This window comes from Lontra canadensis, unplaced genomic scaffold, assembly GCF_010015895.1.
Source record: "Lontra canadensis isolate GAN:19392208 unplaced genomic scaffold, GSC_riverotter_1.0 scaffold123, whole genome shotgun sequence".
NCBI lineage: Eukaryota > Metazoa > Chordata > Mammalia > Carnivora > Mustelidae > Lontra > Lontra canadensis.
The window spans coordinates 4,586,050-4,612,707 of NW_022631117.1; the positions used below are offsets into that span (position 1 = coordinate 4,586,050).

At 43.7% G+C, this 26,658-nt stretch overlaps 2 protein-coding genes across 2 annotated transcripts in view; both read right to left on the minus strand.

Moving 5' to 3' along the window:
- Nucleotides 1–1,698: 1,698 nt before the first annotated feature.
- On the minus strand, nt 1,699–18,694 carry HTATSF1 (HIV-1 Tat specific factor 1). The gene is made up of 10 exons (XM_032841456.1): nt 18,491–18,694; nt 18,048–18,305; nt 16,191–16,371; nt 15,493–15,540; nt 14,533–14,687; nt 12,170–12,333; nt 11,116–11,215; nt 5,677–5,766; nt 4,423–4,560; nt 1,699–3,970 (listed from the first exon to the last, which is right to left on the minus strand). The coding sequence occupies exons 2-10, from the start codon at nt 18,231–18,233 to the stop codon at nt 2,720–2,722; spliced, it is 2,313 nt and encodes a 770-aa protein (XP_032697347.1). The 5' UTR covers nt 18,234–18,305; nt 18,491–18,694; the 3' UTR covers nt 1,699–2,719.
- A 5,146-nt stretch (nt 18,695–23,840) lies between these two features.
- Nucleotides 23,841–26,658, minus strand: part of BRS3 (bombesin receptor subtype 3) — a 3,122-nt gene continuing 304 nt past the window's right edge. The window contains exons 2-3 of the mRNA XM_032841447.1: nt 25,497–25,848; nt 23,841–24,254 (exon numbers count right to left, since the gene is read on the minus strand). Of these exons, the coding sequence (XP_032697338.1) occupies nt 23,841–24,254; nt 25,497–25,848 (766 nt within the window). The remainder of the gene's footprint in view (nt 24,255–25,496; nt 25,849–26,658) is intronic.

Here is a 26,658-nt window from a genome sequence, read left to right on the forward strand (position 1 = left end):
GTGTCCAGGATTTCGGGCTGTTTGCAGTTCTGGACTTCTGATTCTTATGAAGGGCTAATTGTAACTTTGTTTTCTTACATCAGGCTAATATTTTACTTAGAGATCAACAAGGCGGTCATGTAAATGAGCTGTGGTTAAGAGGCAAAATCATCCGAGCAGTCTGATATTAAATGAAGTCATTGTCTAAACAGCAACAAAACGGCACGCAGCTTGTGAGACTCCATTAAGGAAAAGCTAGTATCTAAGAATACTGGCTAATACTCACAAGGGGCACATTTAAAAGTCTCTTCCTACTCTCCAAGCCCTGGCTTTGCTCAAATGAATTAAGAGCACTTCTGGGCATTCCTTTGAAATGTTGGGTTTACTTAAAGATTCACAATATTTGAGAAAGGCATATTCAGAAAATCTGCTAACTCCTACCAGGTCTCCAAGCCTCAGAATACCCAAATAATTGACACCAGAAAAATAATTTCTCTTAAAAGGAAGAGGCAATGGCTTCCAAATGGACCAGATTTGGCCCCCCGGGGCTTCAGAAAGAGCCCAGGGTTATTATCACGGAAGGAGGAGAAAAAGAGACCTTTGCGACAAATTACTCCAAATTTGCCCTGTCAGGTTTCTTTTGTAGAAAGCAGGAATAATTTGAAATATCTTGTGAATATTGCAAGGCCGGTAAGATCTCGCTCTCCTAACATGGAGTTTTTTGAGTTTACTCCTATGCAAGGCACTCAAGACAGCAGGGCACTCATGCCCTGTGAAGGTATCCGTCCCTCCTGGTTCATGCCTTCGGATGGGATACATTATTGGATATTTACAGAAGCAACATAGTCTTAAGGAACGTCAAGGTTAGACTGTCAGGTAATTGTTGGGCTTTGCTGTGCTTAAACCCACCCCTTGGATTGTTTTCTTTTGCTACCAGGACGTGTTGCCTCACAAAAACCTCCATCGGGACAAGTAAGACCCAGCTACTTAGGAAACGGGTGACTGTGTGTGTGGATGACTCTTAAAAGTCTGTCAATATCACCTCCCGAATCATTTACCATTTGACAGCTATTTGTGACCTTTGCTTCCAGGGTGTTTATGTAAAAAGAGCATGAGTATTTCCTATCAATCAAATTAATGAGGGGAGCAAATTTAGAAAGGAATCAGCCCCTTTCCAACAGTCTTGGGTGTTCACCTGTGTTGTAATGTGTTCCCACCATTGCCTATGGAAGGGAAGCCGCAGCCCACCCCTCAGGAAACCAATCCTCCAATAAAGGGAATGTGTAAATGCTTCTGGCTTATACCTTTAAAGGGAACACGAGTTTGGTCTGCCACTTTTCTGTATTTACCTTCCTTTAGCTCTTATGGATTTGTCCTTGGTGAAAATTTCGAGATTTTTTAAAAAGATTTTATTTATTTATTTGACAGAGAGAGCGAGCGAGCGCAAGTAGGCAGAGAGGCAGGCAGAGACACAGGGGGAAGCAGGCTCCCTGCTGAGCAGAGAGCCCGATGCGGGGCTCAATCCCAGGACCCCGAGACCATGACCTGAGCCGAAGGCAGAGGTTCAACCCACTGGGCCATCCAGGTGCCCTGAAAATCCCGAGATTTTAAGAAATCCCAGACATTAACCACTAAATTCTCAGCTTTGGCTTGAAATACAAGGACTCTTCTTTTTTTTTTTTGGTCTGAACAGGGCAATAATTACACTTACAGACGGTATAATGAAAAAACACCAATGCAGTTTATTTTAATGCTTCTACTTCACGAGAGTCACTTCTTAATGCTACAGCAGAAGTCAATTCACCAATACTTAATTTGGAAAGCACAATCAAGAAAGACTCCAATTTTTATTGGGACTACACAACTCAGCACAGTACTAGGCACCATGAATCTAGAACAAAAGACCGAAGTATGCATGATACAAGTAGATCTTGAACTCCAGGGGATCCATGAACCTCTGAAAAGTGTATACAAAAAAAGCTGTGTAGTGTGTGCACACATTTTTCTGGGGAAAGGTCCCATGACTTCAATCAGCTTCTCAAGGGGCCCCCACAGTACACTGGAGAATTCTAATCTCCTCCGTATTTCCAGTACCGGAAGCTGGGACCTCCGGGAGTCGACTTTCGCACATCTCAGAGTCCGTTTTCGCGGCAAGAGGGTGGGAAAGAAAACAAGTGAAAGTAGCTTGCAAGGACTAGGCAGGGAACAACTCCAGAGTGTTATTTACCTTTTAAGTTTAGTAACATGTTGTGGGGTAGGGAGGGAAATGGGGATTAAGTGCTGACGGAAGCTGGAAGCAAGAAGACTCCTACGAGCTTTAGCTTTATCAAGTCCTCACAAACACCACACTTTAGTATGAATAAAGCAACAGCAAGAATTTAAAATGCAACGTAACGCAAGTCCAGTTCTCCAGTTTCAGCATATTAACAACTTGTTTTTATTTTGGAATTATCACAAACTTCAATCAGAATACTTTAAAAAATATTACTCTGCATGCGTTTAACAAATCTGACAAAGGACGAGTACCCAGCTGACTTGCATTATACTAGGAAGTTTTACCTGAACGGCCAATTAACACAGATTTAAGATCACCAAGTACAGGTAACAGTGAAAACTTCAATGTGTTATTCTGCTGGTTTCCTACCACTAGGCACACGTTCATGTAGCACTACTAGCAATGACCCCGGAGCGCGGGCTGAACGCGGATGGAGGAAGCTCCCTACAAAGCAAGTTGAAGGGATTAAATGTCTTCGACGTCCTCGACGTCGTCGTCGCTGCTGAGGACGAAGCTGCTGCCCGTGGACAGGGGCCCTTCATCTTTCGCATTCCCCACGCCCCTCACTGTCCCTCTCTCGTCGGAGTCGTCGAACAGCTTCTCACTGGAATCCTCGTCGTCAAACAGCTTCCCGTTGGAATCGTCTTCTTCGAACATCTTCTCGTCCACCTCTTCATCTTCCTTTACCTCGACTCCTTCCTCGTCTTCTTTGTCGTCTGAGTCTTCAAACATCTTCTCATCGGCGTCTTCGAGCCCCTTTTCATCTGCGTAGTCTTCGTCCTCTTTTTCGTCCGACTCGTCATCAAACACCTTTTCGTATGTGTCTTCCCCTTCTTCCTTGTCATCGGACTCTTCGTCAAACTCTCTCTCGGAGACCTCCTCCTCGAACACTCTTTCAGAGCTGCTATCTCCAAATTCTGACTTGTCAGAGTCATTGTCGTCGAACTCCCGATCGAGAAGGTTTTCGCCGAACTCCCTGTCGGAGCCCTCCTCCTCAAAATCCTTCTCCAGGCCGTTCTCTTCAAACTCTTTCTCGGAGCCCTCTTCGAACTGCTTTTCAGAGCATTCGTCTTCTTCGGATTCCCTTTCTGAGTCATCTTCATCAGACTCCTTTTGGGGGCTCTCCTCCCCTTCGTACTCTTTGCTGGGGCCATCTTGGTCAGATTCCTTTTCAAGGCCATTCTCTTCATAATCATTTTTGAGCCTCTTCTTTTTGGATTCCTGTTCGGGGCCATTCTCTTTAGCCTCCGTTTTAGGACTACCCTCTTCAAACTCTTTCGCAGGACCGCCTTCTCCAGGCTCTGTCTCAGGGTAGTCGTCTTCGCGCTCTCTCTTGGGGCAGCCTTCCTCAGACTCTGTCTTGACGCCACCTTCTTCAGATTCTTTCTGGGGGCAGCCTTCTTCAGCCTCTTTCTCGGGGCCACTTTCTTTGGCATCTTTCTCAGAAGCATCGCCTTCAAATTCTCCTCCATCTTCGGTTTTTTCAAACTTCTTTTCATCAATAGGTTCTTCGAATGCCATTTCATTTGCGGCTTCTTGTGCATTCATTTTCGATGTACTAGGGTGCTCCGAAAAATGCCTTACCCTAGAAGGCCCTGCCCTTTCCGAAGCACAAACGGAATTTGAACGCCGAAGGCCTCTGTTGGCCTCGGGAGCATTGAGGAAAGCCTCCCATCCTCTCAGCCTCTCCTCCCTTTCCCTTGTGGTCTCTTCCACCTACGGAGAAATGGGAATTGTCATTAAGGTAAGTTTTGGGCACAAAGAAGTAATCTCTCTACATACTTCTGATACTGACACAAGTGTCCTGATTTCATAAGGCATCTCTTCTTAGGAAAGCAGAGCATTTCCTTATCTTCAGTTTTCAAAACTTTACATATCAGTCCACTAGAGATGGTCTTAAGATCATTTTTTAAAAATGCCCAATACTACAGTCCTGCAGAAATGTTTCACCAGTGAAAAAGTTAATATCTGAACTCTCTCTGTGCTTCACTTATAAGCTAAAAGACTGAAACATTTTTCCTTCTATGCACTGAACACAAAGTATAATTCAGAAGTATTATTACATTAAATAGATTGCACTGAACCCAAAACCTATCTTGAAGGACCGCTAGATCAGTGTTTGTCAGTAATGATTCAATTTATGTGCCCTCGACAGTTGCAGAATTTACCTGATAATCTGTAGTTCCATCCCACGCCTGGGCAGTGATTTGACGGCCCCCAAACCACCTTCCGTCAAGAGTCTGGATACAATAATCAGCTTCCTCTGGATCCCTGAAGGACACAGAGGCCACACCATCTGGGTGTCTCTAAAAAGGGAGGAAAAAGAAGGAATGAATGAGAAAACTAAAAATAAAACATACACATCTGACAAAACCGGTACACAGGAGTGTTCTTTCTGATGATTTAAGCTTAAAGGTTTTATGTATGAAGCCATTTTTCCTTTGTACACCAGCCAGCGACTTCAAACTAGCTGCTTCTTTTTTCTTCAAGATTTTATTTACTTATTTGAAAGAGAGAGAGAGAAAGAGCACATGAGCAGGGGGAGGGACGGAGGGAGAAGGAGACTCCCCGCTGAGTAGGAAGCCTGATGCAGAGCTTGATCCCAGGACCCGGCAACCATGACCCAAGCAGAAGGCAGTCGCTTAACGGACTGAGCCACCCAGGCGCCCCAAAGCTAGCTGCTTCTTTAGCTTAATCTTGTTTAGCAAGAACCAAGCATGGCGACCTCGGAAATGCTTCTGCTGACAACACCGCCTAAAGAGAAGCAAGATGGTATAGTTGTTAATGAGCGTGGACTGTCCAGTCAAATAGCCCTGGGTTTAAATTCTGGCTCTGTGCCACTTAACAGCGGAATGACCTTGAGCAAGGAGCTCGCTCAATCTCTAAAACTTTCAGCTTCCTCATCTGTAAAATGGGTATAATAGTATGCACCTACCTCAAACGATCGTGAGGATTAAAGGAGGTAACACACACAGTAGCTCATATGCAATCAATACATGGCGACTCTTTTCATTATTATGTGTTGATCTTGGAAGTACAAAGAGTAGGAATGGGAACAGACAAATATCTTGCTTGATTGTTGTTCTTCAAACATGGAGGAGGAGAATAATTCACAAAGGTGGGGAAAGGTGGGCCAACAGGGAACCACAAGGTCTCACACGTCTTTCTCGTACTTCCTTTCACCCGATCGTATACTCCAGAGTGATAGTAACGGGAAATCACCAAGGCATACCGAGTCTACCAAGGCCCTGACTTCCGAGCCACGTTCATCTAATTATTGCTAACAGAGGACTACCACAAGATAGCAGACCTACCATACAAAAACATGAATCCAAAGTCGAGGACATACTGCCACCTGGGAAGAACTTACCAAATGGAAAGAACAATTGCTTAGGGATCATTTGTCTAAGCCACAAACTTACATCAAAGAGAAGGAGCTTCCTAATTTGTCCAAACTTTGAACACTCTACTCGAAGGTCTTCTCTGATTTCATTCAGCACCAATGGATCATCCTGCAAACATACACACGATTAAAACAGATCTGCCCCCTTCTTTAAATATAAACCCTGAGAAATCAAATTTCTTGCTTTGACAAACCAGCGTACAGAAAAAGGTTTTACTTAAAAGTAGTTACTCTTATCTGCGGGCTCCAAAATTTTAAAAAGTCAAAACCAAATGACGTCAGATCACCAAGGCTGCAGCCGCTGCTACCAGGGGTGGCCCTGCTTCCAGCTGGAGGGAACGGCTAAGCATGGCTAAGCATGGGGGGCAGCGGCGGGACCGTGCTGGAGCAGAGAGGAGGGGGGCTGGGGAGGAGGGCTGGAAATCCCAAAGAACAGCAGCAGTAAGCACAGGAAAAAGGTCCTCCGGCACATACAAAGTCAGACGCTGCTAATTCCTGTTCTGCATGGGCATCGTGATTGTACTGACCAGAGAGCTCTCTGCTTTGCGTTTTGCATGGATTCCTATTTACAGAAATGCTGTAATGGGGAGACATCTATCCCTTGCATTGACTAAGTGTTCTAAGATAGTTCTTTGTGCTTCCAAGATTCTATTTTAACTCACAGGGTAAACCTCCCTTATAAGGATTCCTGTTCATCTCGTCTCCTACCACACTGCAACAGAACCGCACACATAAAGAGCACACAATACATTCCTGGGGCGCCTGGGGCGCTCAGTCCATTAAGCGTCCCTTCGGCTCAGGCTGTGATCTCAGGGTCCCCGGGTCAAGCCCCATGTTGGGCTCCCTGCTCAGCAGGGAGTCTTGCCTCTCCCTCTCCCTCTGCACCTGCCCCCTCCACAACTCCTGCTTGTGTGCTCGCTCGCTCTCAAATGAATAAAATCTTTTAAAAAAATACATTCTTAAGCTGTTGATTTCTTGCAACTGTGAGTCTATTAGGGGCATTCAAATGCTGCTGCTTCTGGTGGTCCTGGGTTTGGGTGGACTCTCCGCCAACTCTCCGTCACAACAAAAGGACTTCAGATCACCTGCAGGAATTAGCCAGTCTCTCTGCAAGTCCCGGTGCATGAAAAGGGGTCACAAAATGTTACATTAGCGACCTGAATTGCAACTACACACACATATAAACAAAACATCCTACACATGAACTTCTACTGGAGTAGACTTATGCTTTTTTGGAAACATTTAACTTCATCTTGCTCACGGGTTTTTATTTTCCTCACCAACTAGAGAAGAACTGCAAAGAACAAAAAAAAAAAGTGCCTTTTCCCTCCTAAAGTTCTCTCAAAAAGCAACAATAAAGAGCCGGCAGGCAAATACTGACATCAAATTTAAAATAAAAGAGAATCCTAGAAATCTGAGCCTTCTAAAAGTACAGCTGGATTGCCCCCACTTATAAAATCTCATTTTGGAGAAGATGCTGTTGAGAGGAATGGGAACCGGAGCATAAAAGGCATGTGGTGGCCTTGAGGGGTGTGTGTGTGTGTGTGTGTGTGTGGTCAGCTGCTATCAGACTGTGTGCTTTGCGAAGGTAGGAATTTGGTCTAAATGTTTCGTCTGCCTCACAGAACCCAGCACAGGTGTTTCCACATGGTGAATAGTCAATAAAAAGCTTTTTTAGAGTTAGAAAAAACCACTCCAAATACCTTAACTTTATTCACCATGTGAAATCAGTATTATAGTAAAAACACACAAAATACTATTTCAAAATATTTAACGAATTTAAGTGTGATTCCATTGTGTGTGGGGGGGGGGCGCACCACTCACTCTTATTTCTGTAGCAAAGTCTCAGCACTTTTTCTACAAGGATATCAGATTTTAGCCAAAATCTTCCTACACTTCCGTCTTCATTTATACCAGCTTGAAAAGCTAATACAGCGTCACTGCTGTATAGTAGCCTGAAGCTTAATGATAATAATCCCCTCCTCTAGGAAAACTCTTTAACATAGCTAAGAATGGAAAATTTCTAAACGTAACACTTGGCAAGCAACAGGCTTGAGATGAAAATCAGACAGATGCACTGAAACCTTCTTGCTCAACACTCCTAATTTTTTTGGGGGGGTGGTGGTGGTCTGTTTTCCCAGAAGAAATAAACCATATTTCTCATTCCTTTCCAATCTAAACTTACACTGGCCACGACGGTGGCCGCTAACCACATGTGGCCACTGAGCACTTAAAATGTGGCTAGTTCCCATTCAGGTGTGTTCCAAGTGTGACACGAACACCAGATTTTGAAGATTTAGTACCAAAGGGTTAACGACGTAACTCGTTAGTATTTTTATGTCATATGTTAAAATTAAAAATATTTTGGTTATACTGGGTTAAATAAAATTCATTATTAAGAGTAATTTCCCCTATTTTGTGTTCTAGTTAAACTGTGGTTCCTGGAAAAATCTAAGCTACGCGTGTGGCTCACATTGGGTTTGTTGGCCAGTGCTGGTGTGGAGAATGAGAAACCTGCATCTGGCGACACACGGTTTTGGTTCTTCCACTCCTAGTATTCGAATTGGCCAAGTATGCAGTTTTACTTATTTATTTTTTTAAAGTTTATTGATTTTTTATAGTAATGTCTATATCCCACGTGGGGCTTGAACCCACAACCCCGAGATCAAGAGTCATACACTCTCCTGCCCGAGACAGCCAGGCACCCCCAGGCATGCCTTTTTAAATAAGCCTTTGAATTAAAGATTGAAAACCCTCTGAAGTTACCTTAAAAATATTAGCCTTTGCATTGTTCACCCTGATAACCAAAGAGTATTTTTAGGTATTTTGCTTCTCACACTGGTCAACTGTTTGTGTTGTGAAAATACATTGCAGCTGCCCCCGAAAATCTAGTTTCTTTCTGACACCCCGGGAACCCGACAAGTCCGTTTCTGTTTTCACATGGAATCTTTAGTCCGGTCAAACACTCCCCTCAAAACGTCCAGTAACACATTTTCTGGCCTCACACCCGTACGAGAACTACAGCGTCTACACCAGCGGTGTCCAACAGAACCTCCTGTGGTGACAAATGAGGATCCGCATTATCGGATACAAAGGGCTGGCAGGACTGAGGAATTCCATTCTTAACTTTCCTTCATTTCGGTTACATTTAAATAACCACATGCGGCCGGAGTCTACCCTACTGGACAGTCACTACGCTGGAGAGATTTATACTGATGCACTTTGAAGTTCAGGTCCGCAGAGACCAGGAAACAAAAACCAAGCACTTTCTCTTTCTCCCTCTGCCCTCCCCACCGCTCGTGTGCACGTTTGCTCTCTCTTCTAAAGCAAATAAATCAACCTTCAAAAAAAAAAAACCACCAAACGCATGACAAGATCCCTCTGTCTGACAGGCTCTCATGGAGCTGGCAGACCGCACAAGGGCAGGCAGACAGGCGGACAGGGACAGCACCCGAAATGATTTCCTTCATTTGCAAAGATGCTCAAGAGAAAACGTGTTATCCGAGGAGTGAGGCAAAGCACTCTGCCTCGTAACAGGGCTCTCGTGCAATCATTCTTTCACTTTTTCTTCATATAAATATTGAGGGTCTGTAAAATAAATACATATTGAGGGTCTACTGTATACCAGGCACGATTCTAACCGCTGGGAATCCAACAGCAAACGAGGGGGACGGAGCCCTGGCTCTCACGGAGCTCACATTCTAGCAGAGGAGATCCGGTTATTTCGGGTAATGATAAACGTTATGAACAGGTTTTCAAACTGGTATCAATGAAAATAGAAGTGTAAGATGACTTAGGCTCAACAGGTAATTTAAAGGCTCTCTAACTCCAAGGTGAAGTTTACACGAAAAACAGTTAAGAGCATTTGAAAAAAGAACAAAGAGGTTACAACCGTGAACCTTCTATCCTTAAAGCGATCCACTGGAGGAATTTGTAGGGGTCAAAATAAAGTGAAGGTGGCTTTCCGGAGGAAAGGATGCTCGTGAAGCTCGGGAAAACGAAGTCTGCACAACGTAATTGTGAGATTCAGGTTAGGTGGTCAATGAGCAAGGCAGGGGGCAAAACACACATACCTAATTATGCAACAGACTTCTACTTACCGAGGCTCCAGATAATCTGCCTTAAGTTTGCATTAACATTCACATTCGAGCATTGCAAGTATGGAACGCGGGCATCAAGGATGTAAGTCATAGATGTTAACAGGTCATGTAATTTTGAAAAAGGCAGTTATACGTGGCGGATAAAATGAGATGAACTGTAAGAAATCTGGGCCTGTAGCTAGTAGACCAAACACCCTGATCCAGTTACAAATTCCTCTCAAATCCCTACCTAGCAGGGAGAATGTTTCAAAGCCTGTTTCAAGATTCTTCAGAATTCTATTCAGAAGGGACATCCAATGTTACAAATTGACCACATGTATCTCTCCAGTGACCTCGAAAGATATGCAGACCCCCTGGATACACCGTGAACCCAAGGTACACCATGAACCCTATCATATCACTACTGGCCCCAACAAGCTCCACAGACCACTCTGGGGTCCTCTCCGAAGGGGCTACAATGAAACTGGTGTTCTCACTGTTTCAATGCACAGAAGGACTAAGAGGGGGCTTCAGGTGCAACCAGATCATTTGTAAACCTGGAGTTGTACAATACGAAATTTTTTTTTTTTTTCTCGTGTGTTCTCTTTGCGGTTACTTGTTGCCTTTCTCTATCTCGAGTATAGCTGGTGATCATTACTTTCAGATTCCAGGCAGAGAATAAAGCCTTGTTCTTCCACAAATGCAGCCACGGGTCTGTGGGAAACACCGACCAGAGTAAGAGGCAAGAGGCAGCGCAAGGCGCCACGGCGGCAGTCTAGGCCTTGTACACCTCCCGCACCCCCCAGCACCTCGTTCTGCAGTCACTTTCACTTGCTGCTCTTAGTAAGAAGTTTACATGGACAGTAAGTATCATGAAATCCTCCCGACAGCCACAAAGGCACTGTGTACAAGTCAGGTCTCGAAAAGCCACCATCACCATTTAAATATCAGGAGCCGTACTCCATGAACCCGAGGGTTTTTGTTTTTTTTTGTTGTTTTTTGTTTTTTTAAAGGATCAGATTTATAGTCCCAAAGTGAAGTTCTCATTTGCAAGTGGGAAATGACTCCCCACCAAAACCAGTCTGTCCTTGGGGAAATGCACTCAAAATCCGCAAGCAGTGCCCAGAAATCGTTCAGTGATCATGTTTTTATGATTTCAAGTCGCTGCCACATGCGGCCGGAGTGTGGGCATTAAACGGTGTTCCCTGGGGAACTACAAGGACACTCTGATGGACTCTTACTTTGCTCTATTTTCCTACCTTGCCAGCTATGTGGTTGTGTAGGATGGGGGCAGGAGCAACATGGGGGCGAGGCAAGCTTTGGGCTCCCTTCAAAGAAAGCACATCAACATTTCCATCAGAGGGAGTATCACCTCCTACCTCAAAATCCATCGGATGGAACATATTTTTGATGATGACGACTCGCTCGTGGCGCATTCGGGATGGGCCAGCCCGTCTCTCAGGTCTCCAGTCCAACTGCCTAATGTGATAAAGCAGGAACAAGAAACTCAATTTTGTTTCATACTTGTGGGAGAGGAGAAAAGGAGCTGCTACAATCCTCCTTTATCGAGTACTTAATGATACTAATTATTTGATTCCAAAACACCCTTATGTAGGTCAGTCCCAGTTCCCACTGGGAGAATTTTTGAAGTAGTAACAGTGATGGGTGGCTCAAAGACGGACCCAGGGTCTGAAATCCCCAGAGTGGATCTTTTCTCAGAACTGCAGTTTGGTTACAAACATTCTAACAAGACTCTTACAGGAAAGTGCCAATTATTTAGTATTTCTGTCTGTCTGGTATGCACGACTACACTTTGAGGGCAAAAAGTAAGTTCAAAATTGTATTGGTTTTTCGGCATTTTATGATCACACTGAAGTATGTAAAACTACTCTGCTATGCAATCTTAAATTTTACTGGACAGGTGTTCATATAAAATTGGTAGGGATCTAGTCTAACTATCCCTGTAAAAACTACAGGCAATCACAACTCAACTCTTGTGTGATCACCATATCTTTGGTTCGAGCAGTGTTAGAAATGTTCTTAGAACCCACTTCGATAAAAGAAAATACTTAATGCTTTAGCTCCCGGGGGAGCTGCTGTCAATCCACATCAAAAATGAACTAAGGGCTCTGCTACACAAGCCTAAACTATTTTATTTAGTCTGATGTTCGACTTCTTCCAAAGAGATGGCCCTCTCATCTCACTGAAGCCCGTGCGGTATTACAAGTAAATGCCCCAGAAAAGGAAAAAAAAACGCCATTGCCAGATCATTCTACGGTACAGATAATTGAAGGTTTCTAATGATCTAATGAAATTCTTTGAAAATAATATATACATACATCTGATGGAAGAGAACTAGGCAGGGGGCTATACCAAAGACATACTCTAGGATATTTATATGAAATCTTTCAAAAAGGGAAAAACGACACAAACTTCTGTTGCAGAGACAGCTTTTTCTTGTAGTCTTTGCACTTCTTCTTCTTCTTTGAGGCATCGTATTCCCCCTTCAGCTGAAACTTGGCCACTTCAACATGTAATTTGTAGCCTCTAATTTCATCTTCATCCAAAAGTTTTAATGCGAGATCCACAGATTCCCTCTTTGTAAAGGTAAAATGAGAGAGTCAGGAATTTACATGCTGCAATGAAACTCTGGGAGGTTTTTTTGGACGAACGAGACTATACATACAATAAAGATTTCATCATAACTACCTCCTTTGAGATAAAGAACTCTAGGCTGCCTTATCAGGAAACCTGCACTCTAGACACAGCTGTCCTCAACCAGCTTTGTGAACTTGGGCAAGTTATTCAATTTCTTCATCTGTAAAATGGGAAGAGAAATGCCTTCTTTGCAGGGTTCTTGACAAAATCAAATGGAAGAATGCATATAAAGGATAGGGACTGGCACATAGCAGGTGCTCAATAAATTACATTATTATTGGAATAGTTAGTATTGCCTCTTGGAGTCTCAATTTCTCTAGGAGACAGATGGACTTGTGTGATTTCTAAGGTACATTCCAGTTTTAAAATTCTAAAATATTCCTTCTTAAAAGACTAGATGACTCAAAGAACTGGGGATAGCACAGCCAGCCTTTCATTGCTTTGTTCACCTATTAAAATGTAGGTCTGTGACATAATGTGAAGATGATTATCTGACGACTTGTATATTAAATACATTTGTGGATTCTGTCAGCCCTATGCAGAGTCAAAGATCTGAGGACCTGAGGAAAACAAAAAATAACTGAACTTAGCTGCACAATCAAATATGGATCTTAGAACAATTATGTATCTTTAAAAGATTGTATTTAGAGAGAGACAGTGCATGCCCATGAGCGTGTGAGCATGAGTGGGTGGGGAGGAGGAGAGGAGGAAAAGAGGGGAGGGAAGGAGGAGGGGAGGAGGGAAGGAAGAGGAGAGGAGGAGGGGAGGAAGAGCAGAAGGGGAGAAAGAGGGAGGGCTCCACACTGAGTACAGAGCCCAACGCGGGGCTCCATCTCACAACCCTGAAATCATGAACTGATCTGAAACCAAGGGTCAGATGTTTAATCGACTGAGCCACCCAGGTGTCCCTTAGTTATATTTTTTGGGAACTTAATTTACTGGTTGGCCAATCTTGTACTTTTTATCAACTTACTCAAAACACCATTTTTTCCTCTTTGAAAAAGTAGAAAATCCAATCAAACTGCCTAAGAATCTGTTCACAGATTTTTAATAACCCTTGAAGAACTTGTAAAACTCTCACCTCTCCTTGTATTTGAAAATTGTTTACTACCTATAACGGCCATACTCATGGATGGCCCATTCACATTCAAGAACCAGATTCAAAACCTATCTTCCAAAGAGTTGTTGGCTTCACCCTACCCCTTTCTGATTTCACCGAAATGCAGTACACTCAACAACACACCTGTGGTGTTGGTACTGTTGTTTAGTAAGTTTGATTTTACTTTGTAATTATCTTCACCTTCCATGACATAGGTAAACGTCATCGTTGTGCACATTTCTCCTGCATTCTACGATAATGCATAAAACATACCCCTAAGGTGAGAGAGGTTCTGGAAATGGTGCCTGTCTTTGACACTGAGCTTTCCCCGTGCAATTAACCGATGGGGCCATGAACACGTAAAGTTCTGCAAATTTCTATTAATACCGATCTCTCTTCTCTCCCATTCCAAATACATTTCAAAGAGCAAGCATGGCTATCCTCTCCTTCACGGCTGAATTCAAGGCTCAGAAAACTTTTTTGTAAAGGGCCAGTTAGTAAGTATTTTAGGCTTTGTGGGCCATGTGGTATGCGCGGCAACCACTCAGCTCCACTGCTGAAACACAAAAGCAGCCCCCGACGAATGAGTCAAGGAATGAAGGAATGTGGCCGCGTTCGATAAAACCGTTATTTACAAAAATAAGCAGCGGGCTGGAGTTTGCCGAATCCCAGTCTCATTCATTCCAGTGGGTGAATGAAATGTTACCGCCTTTCTTTTCTTTGTGGATTTTTAAAATGTGTTCTGAGTCAATTATATGCGATAGAGTCCTAAAGAGATCTCTGCGGGGAGAATTCTTTCAAGACAAAAGAAGCACTTCAGGCACATAACTTACATAATACCTTGGCCTGAGAACGTATCTTCCTACTACAAATAAATAACCTCACCAATGCGATACACACTGGCATAATCTGAAATTTTAGTTTTCTTCACATCCTGATCTGTGTAGTTCTGTCTTGGTTACCATCTATACGAAATTATAGCCCTGATTCCTGAGTTATAAATGGAAATACAAGAAACTTATCTGACCACATAACTGACCTTCAAATAACAGCAAAGACCATCTCCTTTAAGATTTCCTTGATTATCTTTGTACAGTTTGACCTTAAATTCTTCCGTTTGAGGATCTCTCATTATAATGCCAAACTTGGACATGAGCTGTATAAATTCATCCACTGTAATGTCTGGAGGCAAACCTGTAACATTAGGGAGAAAATCACAAAGGCATGTACAGTAACAGTGTAGGTTACTTAAGCATTCTACCAATTAGGAATCTACAATTTAGATGAGCTCAAATCTGATTTTCTAAATGTCTGTAAAAAATCTCACACCTATAGAATTGAGGAAATGTCATGTTTTAATGTGTTCAAATATACACTAAAATCATGTTTTGCGGGCTGCCTGGGTGGCTCAGTCATTAAGCATCTGCCTTAGGCTCAGGTCATGATCCCCGGGTCCTGGGATAGAGCCCTCTGTCAGGCTCTCTGCTCCGCGGGAAGCGGGCTTCTCCCTCTCCCACTCCCCCTGCTTGTGTTCCCTCTCTCGCTGTGTGTCTCTCTCTCTCAAATAAATAAATGAAATCTTTTTAAAATATCGTGTTCTGCTTAAGCCTTCTATCACTGTAGGGGCAGACTGCCCTAAGTTACCTACAGCAGACAGAAAGGATGGCATACAAAATCGTATGCTTGTCATGTTTCTTAGTTTTGTAATAAACAAAAACACACCCCTTACCAATGTCAACCGCTGAACGAAAAAAAAAAAGGGCACAATGATAAAAAATAGATTTTAGAGAAGTTGAAAAGTATAAACCACTTCATGAAAAATCCCAAACCATCAAGTATTTTCTACTCTAAATTTGTTTAAAAGAGGTGGGAGGGGCGCCTGGCTGGCTCAGTTGGTAGAGCACAACTCTTGGTCTAAGGGTGGTGAGTGAGTTCACACCCAATGGTGGGTATGGAGCCCACTTAAAATAAACAAATAAAAATTAAAAAGTACACATACCAGACACATATACATTTGTATTTCTGTCTTCTTCAACGTGAAACCATCCTAAAAATCAAAATTAAAAAAAAAAAACAAAACACATGCAAGAAAAGGTAAGAGTCACATTATGAAATCTTGACAATGCAGCAGTTTCTTGAAACTTCCAGGACTTTTCTTACCCTTAGAACAAGAGAGACTAACTCAAATCACTGTCCAGCTTTCAAAGTATTTGGATCTTTGGACATTAGATTAGTTTCAAAGTCCTGTCTACAAAAGGATGGCTAGTTATCCTGGTTCTTTATGATTCTGATACTACCTTAAAAAGAAAAAAACTCATCCTTGCACTGACTTTAGGCCCTGCATGCGTAAGTTGCTTCTGATTCCAATCTACTGTGTTAGACATGGCCAAGCTGAGGCAAAATTGCCTTGAGTTCAATTTAATTAAGCTCAAAAAATATAAGAAAATTATCTTACAAACAGAACTTTTGATCACAGCTCATTTTGCAAAGGAAAAAACTGAGGCACAGAATTGAAACAGCCTACCCAATGCCCACAAATTAGTGTGAGAGTCACTATATGAACTCAAATAATTAAAAAAAAACCCCTCATCTTATGGTTCCTTCAAAACTACTAGAATTCTCCAAACAGTAACCATATATACACATACTAACATTTAAAATTTTCACATTCCTGTTTTGCAAGCTAAATCCACTTGCCTGATTCAGCCTTTCTCTTTTCTCCCCTCTTTTTGGGATCACTGGGTTCAGGGGTTTTTCTTTGTGGAGGTTCTTCTGTAGTCCTAGCACTGACTTCTTGTACATCTGCGGTAGAGCTAGATGCCCCATCGTTAGAAAAGCCATAATTGGCCTGATATGTAGCAATGAAATCCTCAGTGATCTAAACAAAAAATTCAATACACACACAGATAACAGAAATTCAAAAATGATTTCTTCCCATAAAAAGTTTACACAGTGTTAAATTTCAGCATATTTGTTTATAACTGAACACAGAAGTGCTTCTGCAGATAACGGTTGTAGTAAATGGTGTAAATGGCAGAGTAGTCACCTTACGTGAAAAATGTGCATAAAATGATAAAAAAAAATAAGAAATGGGTATTTGGGTTATCAGCACAAAATTCTAAGATACTACTGGAATTTTAAGTGATGTTGGCACGTTTTCCTGTTGTTTCATTTATAAATCACTACCTCTCTACAGTCTACCTGACTAAGGCTACAAGTACATACAATAAAGGAAATACCAGGTAACAATAAAACAGAACAAAAACCAACAGTCAACTAATAATCTAATACCAGGACCAATTTTTCTTTTGCATAGAGATACACAAAAGTATACACACACTAAATATTTGATTATTTGCAGGCAGACAGCACGCAGAATGGAACTGATCTGGTAAAAAGAGACGGGGGCTAACAACTATAAAACTAATGTTTATTTTAACTCCATCACTAATTAAAATCACACTATCATTTAGTGTCAGAAGAAACTAAGAATGAATTCAACTCATATCTATATTCCCGGCTTTTAGGGGGAAAAAAATAAAGCACAGTTGCACAATGAAAGAAATGGGAGTTCTTCCTTCATTCTGGTCAATGTTACACACACAGGAGTGGGGAAAATTTTAAACTCACAGTTCCAAGAGGTATGGGCTTCCATAACATAAAAAGATAACGGTCACAAATCAATCCATTATCAGACTACTGTTAAAGGTACTCAGAAACCAAACGTGCTCTGAAGCTGGCACGACCAGTACAAGCAAAATCATAAATTTAACAACGTGGAGGGAATGGAGCATACACACCTATACACAATGGAAAATAAAAAAGTTGAAATAAATAATTTTAAGGGTAGCCGACGAATTACACAATGGAGACACGGTTTATATTACCAGCTTGCAAGTCCATTAGTGTGCTCCTAGTATCTTTTTCCACCCACATGAGACTTTGATTAACAGGGTACTTTTACCCCAAAGTTTACAGAACCAAGTTAACACCAGTTACTTTACTTTGAAGCTGTAATAAAATACTTAACAATTTCCAAGCGCTCTAAACAAACATACATAGATCTTTTCCACCCCTATTCTGCACCTGTGGTTACATGGTGCAAGACAAAGTTCAATCCCTAAAGAGATACACACCGCTACTTTTTTTTCAAACCGAGAAGCTGCCTTTTGCACAAGGTACGTAAGCTAAACAAACAGCAGAATTCCTAGGATAAGTGAGGCTGGCTATCTGAGATTAACAGCTACTAAATTTGCTCCTGGTGTTTTTCCTCTTTACAATAAAAAGCAGTCATCGGTGCAATAACCAACTGTGACCTTCACAGACAAAATTAACAAGGCATAGAAAAGACTTAAGAATTAAATCACATTTAAGACATCTCTGTAAAGATTTACGTTTCTCTATACATCGATTCTGCAACAGAAACAACAAAAAGAAACGTCACTATCCATGGGGCTCTAACTCAGGACCTCAGCAAAGAGAACGGAAAAGGGGCGCCTCGCGAGGCTGGCCAGGCGGGCCCGCGCTGCACTGGCGCCCGTGCCCCTCTCCTACCTTGGGGAACCAAGCTTTCTTGTCCAGGTCCCACTCATAGGGGGTGTCAGCGGGCTGCTGCCCGAAAGAATCGGGTTCTCCAGTGGGATCCTTCTGGGTGTCGCCGTCCTTGGCGTCGCCGTACAATTCTTGCATTCGCAACTGCTCATCAAACTCGTCGTTCCCATCCAAGTTGTTGCCGCTCATGTTGCCGACTTAGGCAAGGGACAGGCTTTGCGCGAGCAAAGAGGAGCACTGAGGCCGAGATGCAGCCGGAGGCTAACAGAGAAAGGGAGGTTAGCCGCACTCGGCCCGCGTCTCGCCGCCCCCCGGCACGCCTCCCAGCGGCGCCCCAGCAGCCCCCGGGAGGTCGGGGCCGCCCCGCGCCCGCGCCGCCCCCCGCTCCGCCCGCCCTGCCGCCGCGCGCGCGCAGCAGCTTGCAGCCCGGCCGCGCCACCGCCCACCTGGCTCGCTCCACCGGGCCTCGGCGCAGCGGCTCGACCCAAGGCGTGGCGGGAGCGCGCACGCGCGCCGCCGCCGCCGACCGGGTTTGAGACGCCTGCAGCCCCCGCGGCTCCCGCGGCCCCCACGGCCCTCGCTCCAACGTCAGGAGATTGCTGGAAAACTGAGGCCCGCTCAGGCTGACGCAGTCGCCATTGTCGGCACGTCGCGACGTCGCGGGTCGCGCCGACACGCCTCCAGTGGCGTCAACAAGCGCCGACGCGGGCAGGCGGGCGGGCGGCGCTGGGTCCTATGGGCGGGGCGTCGGGGGGGCGCGCGGCGGTCGCGCGCCGGTGTCACGCGCCGTAGCCCACCCGGCCTCCCGGGGTGGGGGCGGGGAAGGCACGGGGGCCCGCGGCGCCTGGGGACCTTGGGTTCCGCGGGGGCTGCGGCGGGCGGCAGCCGGGGGCGTGGGAATATTCCCACTCGGCGGGCGCCATCTTGGGGGAGTGGATGGGGTGGGCGGGATGGGTTTGTGTTCCTGAGAAAAAGCTGGGCCTCCTTTCCCCGTTCCTCTTGGGAACCGCTTGTTCTTTATGATTTCCCTAGGATCGGCGCTGGCTCTTGGTCACGTTCTTGGCCTAAGCTCCTAGCACAGGGTGTGGTGTCTAGTGCGTATTGGGTGAGTGAGTGAGTGAATGAATGAATGAACGAACGAACGATGGGTGGGAACCAACCTTACTTTCCCAGCCTCTGGCCCCTCCCTTATCTCTCTGGTACCTTCTCAAGCTGGAGATCAACTCTGGAAAGACAGGGGATGGGGGGGGCAGCAGTTGCCTTCCTCTTGAACACCATGATTCAGAGGTGCTCAAGCTCCAAACCTGAAACTTAAAACCTCCAAGTATCTAAGCACCACCTTTACTGGCCCAGTAACTTCGGGTTTTTTGTCTTTCTTTTAGAAAAGCCCAGGATATTTTCCCTCTATACAGCTTTCCCCCCAAATTACATATTTATCGTAGAAAATAAAGAGGTTTGTAATTTTTTTTATAGGGCAGATAATTTATTGAGCAACCAAGTGCCAGGGTCTGTGCTAGACTCTGGAGAGCCAGCCGTCAACAAGACGGGCACCGCTTAAGGGAGACACACTTGTTTATGTACATGATTCTTATCCATACTTGTTGCACAAAAAAAACAACCGTTTTAAAGTTTTTGTTAATTCCTTTAAAATTAACAATAGTAAACCCATTATGTATAAAGGTAAAAATTTAAATTTAAACCAGATTTGAGGGTGGGGGAAACCTTACCAGAAGAAAGTTCTGCAATTCCACTGACCTTTGCTTCTAAGTATAGCAGTTGCCTATGGGCTCTAGAAAATCTTAACTCCCCAAATACCAGCTGTGAGAATATGGTTTCAACCCTAACAGTGGTTTTTAAATAGTAGCTTGGGTTTGGGTTTCTTTTTTTAATTCCATTTCTTTTTCGTGAAGTTTTTGTTCTGTTGCGGGCTATCAGAGAACTGAACTTGCATGCATTTTTATAATATAGATAACATGAGTTTTATTAGGCTCGCTTATTTAAGCATTGCTAAGTATTTCTTCCTGGGTCCCAAAATAGTGTACAGCTGTTTTCTGCAGTGTGTTCCTGGGCTCCCATTTCATTCCTGGGTGAGTTCACAGCATAGGTGATAATATGCTACACAGCCCTACTACTGCACATGACCCGTTGAATGCCTGCTGTATCCACCGTCCCCTCTGAACAGGTCACCAAAAAGGTTCCTTATGCTTGGGTCCCATGTGACCTAGCCACCGTGGCCCACAGGCTGCCCAGAGTCCTGTGAGGTGACCTGATAGGGTAGCTCTGCATTCTAGACTGAATTGGGCTATATGGGCCAATAAACCACCTTTCCCAGGGACAGGAATGAGTATGGAGTGGGCAGGGACCTGGTCAGAGTGGCACAGAGGCAGGGAGGCCCACGTAGGGAAGGTAATAAGCAGAGCAGGTCCCTGCTGTGGGGAAGTTCCCCAAGGGTGAGAGGAGAAGCTGAGGCAGTGTCAGGGGTCACTGAGTCACCACAATAGTGGAGCTGTAGAGTTGGGAGCTAAGCACACTTATACCTACAGTGGCACTCTGTTTGGCCACGAGACCTGACAGTTGTTTTAACAGTGCTGTTGTCTGTGAGGCCTGGTTCCTGTGTGTTCTTATTTCCCTAACTTATTTCTAACTCATAGAATAAACTCCCTGGTAACAGGTAATCTGTAAGCATCTCTGTCTTTGTTACCTTTTTCAAGAGTTTTTGCAAGTCACGGAAACACTCAAGGCAACAAGCAAAAAATTATATATTTATTATTGTAATGATCTCCCAGGATGGTGCCTGAAATTCCCGGATGGGAATGTACATGGGTCTCATAAGGCGCTGCAGGACCGAGGAAGCCCAACCAGTTCTCGGGACCCAGACAGCCAGCTTCTCTCTGAATATCTTCATCTTTCTCTCTTGAACCTCTGTTAAGGGCAATATGTGCTATACTGCTGGCCAATAGGCCATGGCCTTCTTGGTAGATAAAAATACATCATCTTGCGGCGCCTGGGTGGTTCAGTCATTGGGTGTCTGTCTTCAGCTCAGGTCATGATCCCTGGGTCCTGGGATCGAGCCCTGCATCAGCGGGAAGCCTGCTTCTCCCTCTCCCACTCCCTCTGCTTGTGTTCCCTTTCTCTCTGTGTCTCTCTCTCTGTCAAATAAATAAAATCTTGAAAAAAAATATACACTAATTTGTAAAAGCAGAGACTCCTTGAGCAGAGAAGTTTCCTATCTGGCTTAGGAACTCTGGAAGATTACTGAACTATACCAAACTAGATTTTTTTTTTGTACCCTTTTCAGGAATTTTCCTGTCCCCATTTCCTGTAATCTCAACACTTAGCAGAAACAAAAGAAACTACTTTTGACAAAAAGATTGATGGATCCCTGACCTAGGATGGTTGAAACCACAGAAATTCTTTGAACCGAAATTTGCTACTTTCAGTAGGTATGCTAGTGTTAAAATGTTTCCTGGCACTTTCAACTTCAATGACAGAGACTTACCCATTGCCCAGTTCGGCTGTATCTAAATATGTGACTTTGTTTTCCTGCTTTGCAGCATATTATTATGGTCCTTTATTCTAAGTCTGGGGTCAGGGCAGACCCTGAGCAAGATTAGGAAGTATACAGAATTTGTTTTTCAGGTACCTACCTTTTCTCCATTTAGGACACTCTCCAAAGAAATGAAGTCTTCCATAGTCACATTTCTGGAATAATAGTCACACCACAATAGGCAGTGTGAAAGAAATTGTGGATATTGGGGCCTAGTTATAAGGTTGGCTCCAATTAGGATCATCTGTTGAGAAAAAAAAAAGAGAGACCACCCCCTCCAAAAAAGAAAACAAAATGAAACCATGGATTTTAATCCCAAATTCCCCAACTCTAGGAGCGGGGGCTGATGCCCTATAAAACCATTTAGGGGATTATTTTATGTCAGATCCCCTAAGTCATCTAGGAATTACTAAGAGTGAGGAAAATGAAAGTTCTTTGAGTTCTAGTTTTATCAATTGCTAAACAGCTTTCTTGGCTTTTGTTATCTGCTACTTCTACGAGTTATTTCTAAAATGCTGTGCTTTAAGACGTAGTTTTTACTTGGAGTGAGGAAATAGTAAAATCTCTGGGAGATTCGTGACTTGAAAATAATTTAGGGGCATCTAAGTTGGCTGGCCCTTGATTTGCGCTCAGGTCATGATCTCGGGGTCCTGGGATCATGCCCTGAGTCAGGTTCCAAGTTCAGCAGGGAGTCTGCTTGAGATTCTCTCTCTCTCTCTCTCTTCCCTCCCCCCACCTTGGGCCCTCCCCCTCCTCCTGCTAGCATGCACACACACGCTCTCTCTTTCTCTAAGATAATTTTTTTAAAAGAAAAGACCTTAAATTTTATTATTAAATTGGGCTCTCATTTATATTCTGTCAGAACAATTGTTTTTAGAATATAAACTTACACAAAGTCATTTTTAAAGCTTTATTTAATATTTATTTGTTTCCCACCACTTATTACAATGTCCAGCCTAACACTAATACAATATTGGCGCCCCGACTTTTGGTAAAACAATTTTACAGAAATGTGAAGTTTAGTGTTAATACGTATTCCTTTTCGGGCCACATCATTAGCAAAAGTTCACAATGACACAAGCAAAACATATACTTTAATTTGCCCCGAGAAAACATGTTCTAAAACCACAAATCTAAATTTGACACATCTATTGACAACAGGTTGTTTGAAATCACAATTATTAAGCTCATAGCATTTAGCAAGTAGGAGCAGAGGATAGAAAATCAGAACCTTCCGTCTGATTTCCAAGGGCAGAGATTAATTAGGTCACACTCTTATAGGACTTAGGCACCCATCGGGTTTAAAGAAGTCAAGCAGAAAGATGATCTGGTACCAACTACACACCCAGATGTTAGGGATCTCATGTGGTATTTCTCCATTTTTTAGAAAGAGGGCACTGCTTACCAGAAAGAAATGGATTTCCTTAAAGGAAGAATTGCAGACACCAGCAGGTTCACAGGTTTTTCAACAGGGGTCCTTCTCTGGGGCCTTCAAAATGACAATAAACGTGGCCGCTTTGTCTGCCTGTGAATAAGGCGAGTTCTTCACAATGTTTGTGAAAGATAACTTTGCTCGATTATCAATGGTAGTCAAAAGTAGAACTACATTAAGTCACTAAGTGTTGACCCGGTAAGGCAAACACCCTGCCCCAGATCCTTACTCAGTACTTCATGCTCGCTGACTCCGAAACATTTTCATTGTAATCGCAGAGCTTTGCCATGGAATAGAGATGAACGGGAAAGAGCAGTCCAAAACTCCGGCAAAGGTTTATTTTTTTAGGACTTCGTTTCTTAAGAAAACTGCAGAAGTTATGTTGTATCTCTCCTTGATCCCCTTTTCGTATGCAAAGTATAATCTCTAGATTTACACCACATAATAAACACGAACACAGTTTTATGCAAATCACAGGAGTATAGGAGAAATTAGAAGCATAGATGTGATGGGAACAAATTCAATTTTACAGTGTCATCTTGTTTATTTCACCTTCTCTCCCATACAACCTCCTGTAGGACCCACTGACATATGGACTTGTCATTCTACACCTAGTGGGGCTTCGTTTTATGTAGAAAGCCCGATAATGTTAACGTTTGTACGTTGACAAAAAATCACGGTCTGTCTTTTACTTTATAAGATCTCTCAGATTTCAGCACAATTCACAAACAACAAAAATCCTGACACCATACACCTACGCACAGCTCAGAGTCAGATACACATGCTGGGAGGAAAAATACCATTTTTAATTGAAAAGCTAGACTCTGTCATCTTCCCTCTTCGCACTGCACCCAGTGAACAAGGTCACACTAATTTCAGACACCTGCGAGCTTCCAGTGCCTGGGACCCTTCCCATCACAGCCAGGTTGTTAAGGGGGGTATCCGCGGGAGGAGGGTCGGGCAGCTCTGCCTTGCAGCAGAGTAATTGAGCTTTAAAATGCTGCTGGAAGGTTTTGCTCAGCCAGTAAAGAGCAAAGGGGTTTACGCAAGAATTGCTGAAAGCCAGAACCCGAGAGAAAATGGTGACAATAAAATGAATGGCGGAGGGGTCCACGTAGGTCTGATAGGTGAAGGAGTGGTAGAGATACAAGAGGTGATTCGGCAACCAGCAGAGAGCAAACAGAGCCACAAGCACCAAGACGGTTTTGGCAATTCTCTTCCGGGATTCGATCTGCGGGGGCGGGGGCGGAGAGGAGAAAAATGACCACAAAAACAATCATTTAGCTGGCAGAGATTTTTTAAAAGCCGTTCTCTAGATTTACACAGAAATTTACAGCTAACAGGCTGGAGTCCCTTTGAGCATGCGTCTGAAAGCACTGCTTGGGAGGTGTGGGAAGGCAGCCGTTCCTATAGAATACAGCTAGTTAATTGGCATGGTAACCCTGGTCTCATTAGCTCTAATGCAGACTCCCAGCCGTGGTTTTGAGAGACTCTAGGATGCCTCCAATTAGCTCAAGGAGTGTTGTGGGATTCTTGAGATTTTAATTTAATTAGAAATAGCGATCTCTCTATGCGGTTAGAATATTCTTCCGGGGTTTATGGAAGTTGCCAAGTCTGGACCCCAAATGGTTTATAATCTGTAGGAATTCGGACCATACAGTCAAAGGAATGAAAACCAATGTGTCATCCTATCTACACCTGTGAAAATATTCCTGCCTGTACCCCTTCGCGCAAGAAACGAACGAGGCTAGGTGAAGACATTGCCTGCGGTCACAGAGCAAAGAGAGCTGTTCACACGAGCATGAAATAGGCCACTTCAGCCTCACAGCAGCCCTGCTGAACTAACTAAAGGGACTGGTCAAGAGGTCAATGGGAGCCTCTCCCCCCCTCCAACCCCCACCCCTGAAAGATAGAACTCCTGTTGTTTTTTTTTTTTTTAACCGAATGGCAACATTCTTTTCTTCTGTTCATATTTATGCAAGGAGAGCACACCTGGCTCTTGCGATGGTGAGTCACCGTGTTCTCCCGCCACTGGCACTTACCTTATCCCTTGAGCCCTCCGTTTGCTCCTCTGTAAGTGGTTTGCTTTGAATAATGCGAGGGCGGCTCCCCAGTTCTAGCATCCTGCGTCTATCATTCTGTTACACTTTCTAAAACAAAAGATGCTTGCCTTCATAGTCTCACCTTGGGTGCTGTTCCTCGCTGGTCCACGGGGTACCCAATTTTGGCTGCTCAAACCAGACTGTCACCCAGTCCCCAGCTGCATTTTACAGATAAGGAAATAGGCTCAGAGAGGTTAAGTAACTTGCCCGAGATTGCTCAGCTAGTATGTGGTAGAGCCAGAGTGAAATTCTGGGTCTGACACACTCCCGAGCCTGTGACCCGAGCCACGGTACTGTACTGCTATTCCTCACGGGGGCACAAGTAGGAATTTCATTTCTCAATTCGTGCAAGAGTCCTGATTAATACATACCTGCTTGCGGGCATGGCTTTGTTCCTCAGTAGGGATGTTCAAGGTGCTTTTGTAAAGAGTCCTAGCAATCAGAGAATAATAGACAGAGATAATCGAGAGTGGGATAATATAGAACACCAAGAAACACAGCAGAGAATGTATCTCTTGCATGAGCTTCTCAGAAACGGGATATGAGGTACACGCTTCAAGGGTCATATTTTTGTTGGGATCTTCAACAGTATATACATTGGAAAATATAGCCTCGGGCAGAGCAATGATCATAGACACAATCCAGACGCAGCCAGCTTTAACACAGGTCTTCAGGATGGCATTGGAGGGCTGCCGCTCCAGTGGCTTCACAACTGCCTTGTACCTAGAAACATATAACCATAGGCAAAAGTCAAAATAAATACCAGAACAGTACAATCTCAAGGTTAGAAGTGACCTTAGGGGTCCTCCAGTTCTGCCTCCGATCCACATGTGTATTATCAAGTCAAAGTTAACCGACTGGAATCAGTCATGATTTCAAATACATAGTATGTCCCAATATTTGATATTTACACTAATCATCCTTTTCTCTGATTCACTGATAGGAAATAGCTCAGGTTTGCAGTTTTAGAATTTTATGTGTAGATCCTCTATTTAAGATGAATAAATTGTTTTCGGCATGATTTTTGTGTGTGATTAGGGGGAATTTATTACCTGTGTATTACCTTACGTGTTCTAAAAAACTTCGTTTTGGTATAAGTGACTGATTTTAAACCCAATTCTCCTTCCTTTGCAAGTGAGCAGTCATCAGCCTTCCTAGAAAAGATTTTCCCGAGTTTGTGCAGTGAAGAGAAGAGGGTTAATTTCTTCCCTGTTCATAAGTGCTACTTTGTTAACCAAGCTGCTCTATAGGTAGATTTAGAGCAACGGCAAAGGAGAAACCGTACACCCTATGCCCATGCAAAGGTGCCTCCTTATTCTGACAAATTCACCTTTAAATCTATAGCCTTTAAGTAAATCTGCCCTCAAATAGAATATAAAACCAGCCAAAGCAAAAATCCATAAAAGACCCCAGGGAAGATTTTCCTTTTCTCCGATTCCAGAATTTGAAGAAGCTATTGATTACTTACAGGCTTCTCACAGGCTTTTTAAAGCATCACTTTTAACATTTGGAGCCTCAAACTGCACCCCCCCC